Source organism: Bos indicus, chromosome 14, assembly GCF_029378745.1.
Source record: "Bos indicus isolate NIAB-ARS_2022 breed Sahiwal x Tharparkar chromosome 14, NIAB-ARS_B.indTharparkar_mat_pri_1.0, whole genome shotgun sequence".
Classification (NCBI taxonomy): Eukaryota; Metazoa; Chordata; class Mammalia; order Artiodactyla; family Bovidae; genus Bos; species Bos indicus.
This window is the reverse complement of record NC_091773.1, coordinates 66,488,237-66,500,756: the sequence shown is the minus strand read 5'-3', so window position 1 is coordinate 66,500,756 and position 12,520 is coordinate 66,488,237. Positions and strand designations below refer to the sequence as shown.

General features: G+C 42.3%; 1 protein-coding gene and 1 non-coding gene across 2 annotated transcripts; both read right to left on the bottom strand.

Annotated features, from left to right (window-relative positions):
- Positions 1-2,879: 2,879 nt before the first annotated feature.
- Positions 2,880-6,258, bottom strand: RPL30 (ribosomal protein L30). The gene is made up of 5 exons (XM_019974003.2): positions 6,155-6,258; positions 5,996-6,047; positions 5,458-5,603; positions 3,722-3,852; positions 2,880-2,981 (listed from the first exon to the last, which is right to left on the bottom strand). Exons 2-5 carry the CDS (start codon positions 6,014-6,016, stop codon positions 2,932-2,934), a joined length of 348 nt encoding a protein of 115 aa, XP_019829562.2. The 5' UTR covers positions 6,017-6,047; positions 6,155-6,258; the 3' UTR covers positions 2,880-2,931.
- On the bottom strand, positions 3,161-3,292 carry LOC139187057 (small nucleolar RNA SNORA72). Its single transcript, XR_011570756.1, has one exon. It is a non-coding gene; the product is annotated as a small nucleolar RNA SNORA72 (small nucleolar RNA).
- Positions 6,259-12,520: the final 6,262 nt, after the last annotated feature.

The window sequence follows — 12,520 nt, the reverse complement described above, 5'->3', positions numbered from 1 at the left end:
AAGCACAGAGTCCTTCCAGTATTTTTTCTGACCATAATGACATGAAACTAGAAATCAACAACAAAAGAAGAAATGAGAAAAAAAATGGTTACACGGAGACTAAAACAACATGCCAATGAGTCAAAGATAAAATCCAAGAAGAAACTAAAAAATACCTTGAGACAAATGACAATGAAAACACACCCATCCAAAATTTATGGAATATAGCAAAGGCAGTTGTTAGAGGGAAGTACATAGTGATACAGGCCTTCCTCAAAAAAATAAGAAAAATCTCAATCTTACCTATCACCTAAAAGAATTCGAAAAAGAACAAAATCTAAAGACAGGAGAAGGAAAAAAATAATGAAGATCAGAGAGGAGACAAATAAGATTAAAAAAAAAAAAAAAAAATGAAAAAATCCATAAAGCCAAGAGCTGACTTATTGAAAGGGTGCTCAGTCGCATCCAACTCTGTGGTTCCATGGACTAACTTTTCAGCCAGACTCCCGTCCATGGGATTTCCCAGGCAAGAGTACTAGAGTGGGTTATCATTCGCTTCTCCAGCGGATCCTCCTAACCCAGGTCTCTCGCACTGTGGGGAGCTTCTTTACCACTGTGCCACCTGGGAAGCTCTTGAAAGGTAAACATGGACAAATCTCTAGTCATGCTCACCAAAAAAAAAAAAAAAGAGAAAACCCAAGTCAACAAGAGGAAGAGGACTTCCCTGCTGGTACAATGGGTAAGAATCCACCTGTCAATGCAGGGGATATGAGTTCGATCCTTGGACAGGGGAGACAGCACAAGCCAGATCAACTATGCCCGTGTGCCCCAACTGCTGAAGCCAATGGGCCTAGCGCCTGTGCTTCGCAACAGAAGTCGCCGCAATGAGAAGGCCACAAACCGCAACTACAGTAGCCCTTGCTCTCTTGCAACTAGACAAAGCCAGTGCCCGGCGACAAAGATCCAGTGTAACCAAAAACAAAAATAATAAAAACAAAGGAAGAAATGAAAAAGAAGTAACAACTGATACTGCAATGGGACAGAATACAGAGCCCCAAAATAAACCTACCTGCCAGGGGGCTTCCCTGGTTGGCTCAGACACTTGCAATGTGGGAGACCTGAGTTTGATCCCTGGGTCAGGAAGATCCCTGGAAGGAACAGCTACCCACTGCAGTATTCTTGCCTGGAGAATTCCATGGACAGCGAAGCCCGGGGTCACAAAGAGATAAGACTAAGATACCAATATGCTGAATTTAAGTTCAGCAAATACTCGACTTTTTGGATAGTGTATTGAAGGCATTCACACCTCCTGTGTCTCATTCCTCTACCATCAAAAACTGCCTTCACAAGTTGACTGGCTCTAAAGTCCAAAAAACATTTCTAACACTTCTACAAACTTAGAACCCAACACAACATATCCTGGGTATACCCTACCAGCAATATTCAACTCAATAAAAACCTGAGTCACAATTGCCCCCTAATTCCTTTCAGTGTTTCAAAAGGTATTATTAGATGTGAGAAAAGGGTTACACAGGACATACTTCGGAGATGTAGTATGTGGTATCCCCCCAATCATCTTTTAGGACTGAAAATATATAAAACACACTTTGTGAAACTGTGAAACACTGAAGATCTGACAATATTCTGCAGTTGTCCCAAGTACATTTTTTTCTACAAAGGCTTCCCAGTGACAGACTTTTATTCTCTTGAACTCTAAAATTATTGCAGATGGTGACTGCAGTCATGAAAATTAAGACACTTGATCCTTGGAAGAAAAGCTATGAACAACCTTGACAGTATATGAAAAAGCTGAGACAGTACTTTGCCAACAAAGGTCCGTCTAGTCAAGGCTATGGTTTTTCCAGTATTCATGTATGGATGTAAGTTTGGACTGTGAAGAAAGCTGAGCGCCGAAGAATTGATGCTTTTGAACTGTGGTGCTGGAGAAGACTCGAGAGTCCCTTGGACTGCAAGGAGATCAAACCAGTCAATCCTAAAGGAAGTCAGGCCTGAATATTCATTGGAAGGACTGATGCTGAAACTCCAATACTTTGGCCACCTGATGTGAAGAATTGACTCATTGGAAAAGACCCCGATGCTGGGAAAGACTGAAGGTAGGAGAAGGGGATGAGAGAGGATAAGATGGTTGGATGCCATCACCAACTTGATTGGCCTGAGTTTGAGTAAGCTCCGGGAGCTGGAGATGGACAGGGAAGACTGGTGTGCTGCAGTCCATGGGGTCGCAAAGAGTTGGATACGACTAAGCAACTGAACTGAACTGTACTACTACAAACCCTTAAGTAAGACCTTGCTTCATTAAAGTTCAATAGAACTTCTCTCACCCTATGAAAATCTGGAGGTGGAAGGAACATATTTCACTTAATCCTCTTTGCTACTCAGATTCAGTGGATTTAAGGTGGACTGTAAAACTGCAGTTCTGGTTAGATTCTGGGAATTGACCCTTGTTGCCTCTGACATACTCAACAAAATGACAACAATACCAGAGACTTCTCTAGTGATCCAGTGGTGAGGAATCTGCCTTGCAATTCAAGGACACAGGTTTGATCCCTGGTCATGGAACTAAGATCCAACACGCCGCAATTAAGTCTGTGCGTAACCAGCGCCAAGACCCAACGCAGCCGAATAAACATTTTAAAAAATGACAGCAATATCCTGGGACTGAAATTATGAAAACTAAGCTTTAAAAATCTAGTACTGGAAAGGAACTCAGTGCACTCCCTTTACAAAAACAGGGCAAGTGAAACTGGGATATCTGGCTCTTAACCCACAAGTTTTGCCACTGCATCTTGATGCCCCATCGTCACTAATCTAGCTTCAGGCAAATATACTGGGACAAGAAGAAATGAAAACAAATAAATAAATAACTGCAATGAGTACAGTGTTTTTAAAACAAGCTCTGGCCAGTTTTATTAAAGAAAAATTGTACATGATTTACTTTTCACCAGTCTGTTCTGGCATGCTTCTAATAATATCAGAATCACCTAAAAAATAAAACACAATAATTTTTACAACTTATTTAGTGGCAACTGGTAATCATCAAACTAGCAATGGTTATCTTCAAAAGTTATCACACTAGCTGTGCTACCATTTCTCAAGGTTGATCAGACACCTAGAGTCACAGACATTTCCCACACAAGACGTGTCATGTAAATCAGACTTGGTTTATCACCAGCATTTATAAAGCCAGACCTAGGCAGAGAACTAGGTCTGGGGACACATGCATGGTCTTAATATAGCGAATGTTTAGCCTGCCCTGATTATTACAAAATCAGAACAGCGAGAATATTCGCAGTAGCTTCATGAATTAGAAATTCTTAAGTTCAAAACATGACGTGTATTTGTAGGCCCTTTTCTCCCCCTCAACCTAATTTTACCCATCTATTCTCAGGCAGCCAGTAAGGATTCCTTTCTTCTACTGTTTCACCTGATTATTCTCCCCCTTTATAATTTCACCTTTTACCAAAGCCCTAAGACATAATTTCTTAGGTGCGGTATGAAATTAAATTCATCATCTCAAAGTAAAAAGAATTTCATTTATGACAAAGATAATTATGTACTGACATTCACTACTAACTCTCCATGACATAAGCCTGCAGGATATCCCTTGCTATATACAAATTCTCAGACTGAACTTAGGGACCAAAGACATTTGTATAGTAAGAAATCCTTGTTAGTACATCATAAAGAAAAAAAGACTTCTTTTATGACTGAAAAAGCATACCTGGATCAATGATAGCCAGTGTGCATACTCTGTAGTATTTTCCACATGCTGTGCCCAATTCAATATTATTGCCACTGTAGTGATGGACACCAGTTTTGGCCAACATGGCGTAATACTCTATTTCAGATTTCCTTTGGGAATAAAAACAAAAAAAGGCAAATAAACCATACCAACTGACACAGATTAAACGTTACTGCTCTCATTAGTTCCAATGTTGGTAAGGCCTTCAAATAGGAAGCCATTTATTATTCTTAAAAATATCATATTCATTATCCAACACCAAACATCCTTTGGATCCTCTACAGTACATATTTGTGCTCATGGAAAAAGAGGGTACAGAATAAAATCATCATTTGCTTAGCATTTACTATCTGCCAGACACTTTACAGAATTCCCATGACAATGTCTCAGCCATTTACATCACCCTCTGGTGCTCTGAGTCCTAGATGGAGAGTAATAGAACAGGTATACCTCAGGTACTGCAAATTCCTTCCAGACCACTGCAATAAATCAAATACTGCAATAAAGCTAGCCACAGGGATTTGTTAATTTCCAAGTGCATATAAAAGTTGTTTACCCTATATGTAGCCTCTAAGTGTTCAACAGCATCATGTCTAAAAAACCCCCCCAACGTACATACATAAATATTTTATTGCAAAAAAAGAAGAAGGAAAAAAAACAACAACAACAACAAAAAACCAACCATCACCTGAACCTTCAGGGAATTGTAGCAGTAATATCAAAGATGACAAATCTTAACAAAGAAAAAGTCAGCACCTACAGACTTATACAATGCAAGGTTCCACAAACCTTCAATTTGTATTAAAAACAAAGAGAACTAATTAAGTGAAGAAAAGCTAAATCCAATAAAATAAAAACAGGCATGCCATAGGCTTGCACTTGCCCAAAGTCATCGTTTTTTGTGACCACCAAATAGGTAGAGAGCCATCAAGGAGCTTGTTAAAAATGCATCAGGCCCCAATCCAGATCCATTAAATCTGACTTGCATTTAAACCAAATCACTTGCGACTGAATGTACATTCATGCCGAAAGCCACTGCTCTAATAGGTAAGTGTGAATTCTGTGAAGTAAGACCAAAGTTTTGAGATGAGATGCAAGAGAGCTCTCCAGGCTTTGTCCATTAGGTACAGACACCCTGTATGAAATGCTGTGAGTTTATGCATTAGGGTAGAAAATCAACAAGCACAGGACTGAAAACATGGCTGATACTCTGCATGGTCCAACTTGAACTTATGTACACCACCTCGTAAGATCAGTTTCAAAACAGTGAATCAGGCAAAAACTGGGTGAATTGGAAGCGTGCAGATCCACAGGCCAGCGTGAACTCTTCTGATCTTAGCTTCTCTATGCTATAAGTAATTCATAAAACGAAGTCCTTTAAAAACACCTCAAAGTAAAAAGAACAAGCAAAAAAAGGCAGGACATAAGGAAAAGCAACTTACGTTTCTGCACTACCCTCAAACTTTGCCCTTCTTTGGTTTCTGTCACACATTTCTCCCAAGGAGAACCACATAGGAGGAGAGACTATGAAGGGGAGAAAAATCAAGAGCCAAACACAACAGAAACCCTTAAATTATCCTGCAAATGTGCCCCTGTAATACAAATTCTACCTGACACCCAGTTCACGCTACCCAGATTGCAAGCTCACACTCCTGGATATTTGCTCAGGACGAACTTACAGTGGAAGACACACACCCTCGGGTTCTTTCAATTACCTCAAGGCTGGGCAGTTGTTGGCGAGAATGACCAGTTTCGCTTTGCCTTGTCTGATCATTTTCAGAGTCTGTTTGTACCCCAGCACGTACTTTCCACTTTTCATAACCAGCTGGAGCCTAGAGTTGATCGACTCCAGTGACTTTTTCTACAAAGAAAACATTTAATACGAACTTGATTGAAGGCCTTGTTTGTAACCACTCAAAACTGGATCCAGGGACTTCCCTGGTGGTCCAGTGGTTAAGTCTCCCCCGCTTCCAAGCAGGGAGCACGGGTTCCATCCCTAGAAAGGGAACTAAGATCTCGCAAGCCTCGGCCAAAAACAAAAAACACTGGATCCTGCTTCCTGGAACCGGAGCCCCTTAATAAACCTCCGAAGAAAAGGGTTCCAAAGCACTGAGAAGGTCTCTCGGGTTCTTTCTGGAAGCCTCCAAGGCCAGCGGGAACGCTGTCCGCCCAGAGAGCTCAAAACTGCCCGCCCCGGCCAAGACTCATCTCTCCACGTGAAATAGGCTTCCGGCCCTGGCCTGCTTCACTCACCGTCTTCTTTGCGGCCACCATCTTCCTGCCTTAGATGCGGGACGCCCCCAACCTAGAACACAGAGGACAGGACAGGAAGTTTACGATCTGAAGTCCCAAACCGGCAACTCCCTGGGCACCGCGCGCTGCCAAAACCTCGGCCCGGAGGAGCCCACTCACCAAGAGCAGCCGCCAAGATGGCCGGGGAGCGAGAAAGGAAAGAATTCCCACAATGCCAAGCTCTTCACGGCGGGGCGGTGCGCCGTCACACCGAGACCGGAAGCGGAAGTAAATGTCCAGCGGAAGGGGCGGGACAAGAAGAGGCGGGCCGGTGCTGGTTACTCTGGCGGCTCAGTTGTGTTCGACTTTTTGCGACTGTATCCCGCCAGGCTTCTCTGTCAATGGGGATTCTCCAGGCAAGAATACTGGCGTGGGTTGCCATTTCCTTCTGCAGGGGGTCTTCTGACTCAGAAGTCGAATCCAAATCTGCATTAAAGGCAGATTTTTTTTTTTTTAAACCGCTGGAGCCGCCAGGTTTTGCAGCCGAGTGGTCTGAAGTCTCACCTTGCTGTGTTCTGCTGCTCTGAAGCGGCGCGCTGCGGAACTCAGGAAAGTGGAACAGGACGGGAGTTGGAGAAGCCGACTGAGAGTGAAGCGGAAGGGGCACTGAGAAGAGGCGTCTGGACCTCGGCCTCAGTGCCACAGAGCGCACCTCTGCCCGAAGCCCCGGCTCTTAGGAGACGCGGGGAGGACCCAGGTGCGCCTGAGCTCCCGGGACTACCCTCTGCCGCTGGCTTCCTTGAACTCACCTCTTCTGTAGCGTGTAAGCTGAATTTTCGGAGACAGCGATAGAACAGGTCTAACTAAAAATCTTTTTGTTGTGAACGTTGGATATTGATAAAAAAAAAAAAGTCCAGTGACGAATCACTCAGAATATTAGGCACAGAAAGTCTCTCACCACCACACATGCAAGCAAAAAAAAAAAAGGTAAAAATCAGACAAATAAATAAGCTATCATCATGTGTCAACTTTTAGGAATCTGTCCTAAAGAGGCAGTCACTCGTGCCCAAAGACATGAGAATAGGGCTATTTGTTTCAGCATTAGTTTAAATAGCAAAACAAAAATGGAAATATCACATGTTCATTATTCTTAACAAATGTATGTGTTTGCATGTGCAGGAAAGTCATGTCTTGGGACTTCCCTGGTAGTCCAGTGGTTAAGAATCCACCCTGCGGTGCACGGGACACTGGTTGGATCCCTGGTTGGGAAAATTGGGATCCCACCTGCCACAGGGCAAGTAAGCCCAGGCACCACAGCTAGAGAGCCTGCACAGGGAAAGGAAGACGCAGGCTAGGACAACAAAATAAATAAATAAAATAATCTTAAAAAAGAAAATCCAAGTCTTGGGAATTCCCTGGTGGTCCAGGAGTTAGGACTCTATGCTTCCACTGCAGGGGCACGGGTTTCATCCCTAGTCAGGGGACTAAGTCCACATGCTGAATAGCCAAAAAAAGAAAAAGAAATTCAAGTCTGGAAAGTTAATCATTGAAACATATCTTTGGATGAGAGATGAGCAGAGTAGGTGGTGAAAAAAGAACATTTAATTGTACTTTATATGTTTCAGCATTGTTTGAATTATTTAAGCATTCATTGTTATGTAGAGAGCTCATTTTTAATAAAATAGTGGTTGATTTAAATAAATCTTATGAAACTTCACTTATTTCTTAAAGCAGTAATTTTCAAAGTATGGCTTCCAGATCACCAGATTCAGAATCATTTTGACTCCCAGGTGTGTGAAGAAATCCTTCCTTGGATGTGGGGCCTGGAAATCTGAGCTTAATAAGCAACCTCTATGTTTTTTTTTTAATGTATTTATTTGGCTGCATTGGGTCTTAGCTGTGGCACATGGTATCTTTCATTGGGGTGCCTGGACTCTAGTTGTGGTTTGGGGTTAGTTGCTCTGTGGCAGGTGTGGCAGTTCCCCTACCAGGGATCAAACGCGCATCCCCTGCAGTGCAAGGTGGATTCTTAACCACTGGGCCACCAAGGAAGTCCCTCCATGGTTCTTAGAAATACTAAAATTTGAGAAGTAAGAATGAAACAGCCTAGTTGGTTTTGAGGAGTGCATGCTTAGATAGAGACACTAATGATGCCTTACACTTTTATAACGAGCTCTGTACTTTGAATGTTTTTTAATATCTACTTGTCCTGAAAGTAATCAGCATAAATATTACCCCCATTTTAGAAAGTCGATGATTAAAACACTTGAGGTGACTTTTCTGATGCTTTTCATTTTATCATACCAAGTTTCTGGTCCTTAATATATGTCATAAAAATACTTTTTTGTGTGTAATGTCCTCACTATATTTTAAAGGAAGGTCTTAGTTGCTTTCTCACAGGGATCTTACCATGGTTTTGTACTGGAAGCCAGGGATAGACATTCATACACTGATATATATGAATCATGACCACAAAATGTTTGAAAATTTTACCTACAGAGTCCTAACTGATCTTGTTATATCTCTTTGGAGATAGGTTTAGGTTCTTGCTTTTTCTATTTAATACCTGAAAGACTTGGCTCAAACTGTCTAACTTCTAAGTTTCAGTTTCCTTATCAAAAAGCTAGAATGATAGACTCTACCTCGTGGTATTGTGAGGATCGCAGTAAAAGTAACGGTGTGTGAAGCACCTAGCACAGGGCCATGTGCAGTGGGCGTTAGCTTTCTTCCTCAGTCCACTCCTGTCTCCCCAACCTCCCCACCGCAACCACTCACACACACCTAAACTCATGCACGGCATTGCGAAACCCAAACACTAGTGGAAGAAACACTTCCCATGCAAGAATGACAGTCAAATCCTTTGGCTTGTGAAGATTTCATAACTATTTCCACACTTGTATTTATTAGAGCTGGAGTCGGCAAGCTTTTTCTGTAGAGAGCCAAATAATAATAAAGATTTTAGACTCTGGCTGTATGGTCTCCGTGGCAACTACTCAACTCTGCTGATGCAGCACAAGAGCAGTTAGAGACAGTATGTAAATGGATGAGCATGGCTGTGTTCCAATAAAACCTTCTTTACAAAGTCAGGATTTGGCCTGCAGGCCATAGTTTGTTGACCCCCTGTGTTGGAAGATTACTATTACTTTTACTTAAAATAGCTACTTTAAGTCATCCCTTTTCTAAAGAGATAAATGTTGAACTATTTTATGGTGCCCCCTTCAGTGGAAGCCCAGAGTCTTCACCGCTGGACCACCAGGGAAGTCCCTGCAACTTTCAAATTGTTGAATAAATGTAAATAAAATCCTAGAATAAATGTAGATAAATAGATGGAGTAAATGCAGCAAGTGAAAATACTCAGTCATGTCTGACTCTTCGTGACACCATGGACTATACAGTCCGTGGAATTCTCCAGGCCAGAATACTGGAGTGGGTAGCCTTTCCCTTTCCCAGGGGATCTTCCCAACCTGGGGATTGAACCCAGGTCTCCTTCATTGCAGGCAGATTCTTTACCAGCTGAGCCACAGATCAGATCAGATCAGATCAGTCTGTCAGTTGTGTCCGACTCTGCGACCCCATGAATCGCAGCACGCCAGGCCTCCCTGTCCATCACCAACTCCTGGAGTTCACTCAAACTCCTGTCCATCCAGTCATGCCATCCAGCCATCTCATCCTCTGTCATCCCCTTCTCCTCCTGCCCCCAATCCCTCCCAGCATCAGAGTCTTTTCCAATGAGTCAACTCTTCGCATGAGGTGGCCAAAGTACTGGAGTTTCAGCTTTAGCATCAGTCCTTCCAAAGAAATCCCAGGGCTGATCTCTTTCACAATGGACTGGTTGGATCTCCTTGCAGTCCAAGGGACTCTCAAGAGTCTTCTCCAACACCACAGTTCAAAAGCATCAATTCTTCGGCACTCAGCCTTCTTCACAGTCCAACTCTCACATCCATACATGACCACAGGAAAAACCATAGCCTTGACTAGACGAACCTTTGTTGGCAAAGTAATGTCTCTGCTTTTGAATATGCTATCTAGGTTGGTCATAACTTTCCTTCCAAGGAGTAAGCGTCTTTTAATTTCATGGCTGCAGTCACCATCTGTAGTGATTTTGGAGCCCAGAAAAATAAAGTCTGACACTGTTTCCACTGTTTCCCCATCAATTTCCCATGAAGTGATGGGACCAGATGCCATGATCTTCATTTTCTGAATGTTGAGCTTTAAGCCAACTTTTTCACTCTCCACTTTCACCTTCATCAAGAGGCTTTTTAGTTCCTCTTCACTTTCTGCCATAAGGGTGGTGTCATCTGCATATCTGAGGTTATTGATATTTCTCCCGGCAATCTTGATTCCAGCTTGTGTTTCTTCCAGTCCAGCGTTTCTCATGATGTTCTCTGCATATAAGTTAAATAAACAGGGTGACAATATACAGCCTTGACGTACTCCTTTTCCTATTTGGAACCAGTCAGTTGTTCCATGTCCAGTTCTAACTGTTGCTTCCTGACCTGCATACAAATTTCTCAAGAGGCAGATCAGGTGGTCTGGTATTCCCATCTTTTTCAGAATTTTCCACAGTTTATTGTGATCCACACAGTCAAAGGCTTTGGCATAGTCAATAAAACAGAAATAGATGTTTTTCTGGAACTCTCTTGCTTTTTCCATGATCCAGTGGATGTTGGCAATTTGATCTCTGGTTCCTCTGCCTTTTCTAAAACCAGCTTGAAAGCCCAAATGCAGCAAAGAGTTAATAATTGTTGAATTTAAAGTGGAAGATAAACGAGTATTCATTGTACTATTCAACTTTTTGTGAGTTTGAAAATCTTCATACCAAAAAGTAAAAATACAATGTATCTTCTTTTACACTTACATCATATCTCATTTTGGAATAACGACATTTAAATATTCAGGAATAATTTCAGATTACTATAGAGATGGGCTTCCCAGGTGGCACTAGTGGTAAAGAACCCGCCTGCCAATGCAGTTAGATGTATGAGATGCAGGTTCCATCCCTGAGTTGGGAAGATCCCCTGGAGAAGCATGGTAATCCACTCCAGTATCCTTGCCTGGAGAGTCCCATGGACAGAGGAGCCTGGTGGGCTACAGTCCATAGGGTCCCAAAGAGTCAGACACAACTGAAGTAACTTAGCACACACGCATGTGTTTTTATTTATTTATTTTTTATTGAAGGATAATTGCTTTACAGAATTTTGTTGTTTTCTGTCAAACCTTAACATGAATCAGCCATAGGTATACATATACCCTCTCCCTTTTGAACCTCCCTCCCATCTCCCGCCCCATCTCGCCCCTGTAGGTTGATATAGAGCCCCTGTTTGAGTTTCCTGAGCCATACAGCAAATTCCTGTTGGCTATCTATTTTACCTATGGTAATGGCACCCCACTCCAGTACTCTTGCCTGGAAAATCCCATGGACGGAGGAGCCTGGTAGGCTGCAGTCCACAGGGTCTCGAAGAGTCGGACATGACTGAGTGACTTCACTTTCACTTTTCACTTTCATGCATTGGAGAAGGAAATGGCAACCCCCTCCAGTGTTCTTGCCTGGAGAATCCCAGGGATGGGGGAGCCTGGTGGGCTGCTGTCTATGGGATTGCACAGAGTTGGATATGACTGAAGCGACTTAACAGCAGCAGCAGTGCAAGTTTCTGTGTTACTCTTTTCATACATCTCACCCCCTCCTCCCCTCTCCCCATGTCCATAAGTCTAGTTTCTAGTTCTGTTTCTCCATTGCTGCCCTGTAAATAAATTCTTCAGTACCATTTTTCTAGATTCTATATATATGCATTAGAATACGATATTTATCTTTCTCTATCTGAATTACTTCACTCTGTATAATAGGTTCTAGGTTCATCCACCTCATTAGGACTGACTCAAAGGCTTTCCTTTTATGACTGAATAATATTCCATTGTGTATATGTACCACAACTTCTTTATCTATTCATCTGTCAATGGACATCCAGGTTGCTTCCATATTCTAGCTATTGTAAATAGTGCTGCGGTGAACAATGGGATGCATGTGTCTTTTTCAATTTTGGTTTCCTCAGGGTATATGCCTAGGAGTGGGATTGCCAGGTCATATGGTGGTTTTATTCCTAGTTTTTTAAGGAATCTCCGAACTGTCTTTCATAGTGGCTGTATCAATTTACATTCCCACCAACAGTGCAAAAGCATTCCTTTTTCTCCACACCCTCTCCAACATTTATTGTTTGTAGACTTTTGATGCTGGCTATTCTGACTGGTGTGAGGTGACATCTCTCTGTAGTTTTGATTTTCACTTCTCTAATGCATACAATGCATGCATTGCAAAGAGTTTTGAGAGTGGTCACTGAAGCACACTGTCAGAAGTTTAATGGCTCCACTGCATCGCCAAAGAAAGAAACCATGTGTTCAATTGAAATATGGCTGACTAATAAAAAGGAATGAGGGCTTCCCTGGTGGTCCAGTGGTTAAGATCTGCCTTGCACTGCAGGAAATGGGTTTGAGGTATACAGATATTCATCAAACTATTCAACCATTTGTGAGTTTGAAAATCTTCATACC

Coding starts and splice junctions, on each gene's coding strand:
- RPL30 (XM_019974003.2), bottom strand. CDS start 6,016: ATGGTGGCCGCAAAGAAGACG. Junction 5,604..5,995: donor TGGTGGCCGCAAAGAAGACG/GTGAGTGAAGCA, acceptor TTTTCTTTGTAG/AAAAAGTCACTGGAGTCGAT. Junction 3,853..5,457: donor AACAACTGCCCAGCCTTGAG/GTAATTGAAAGA, acceptor TTATTCCCAAAG/GAAATCTGAAATAGAGTATT.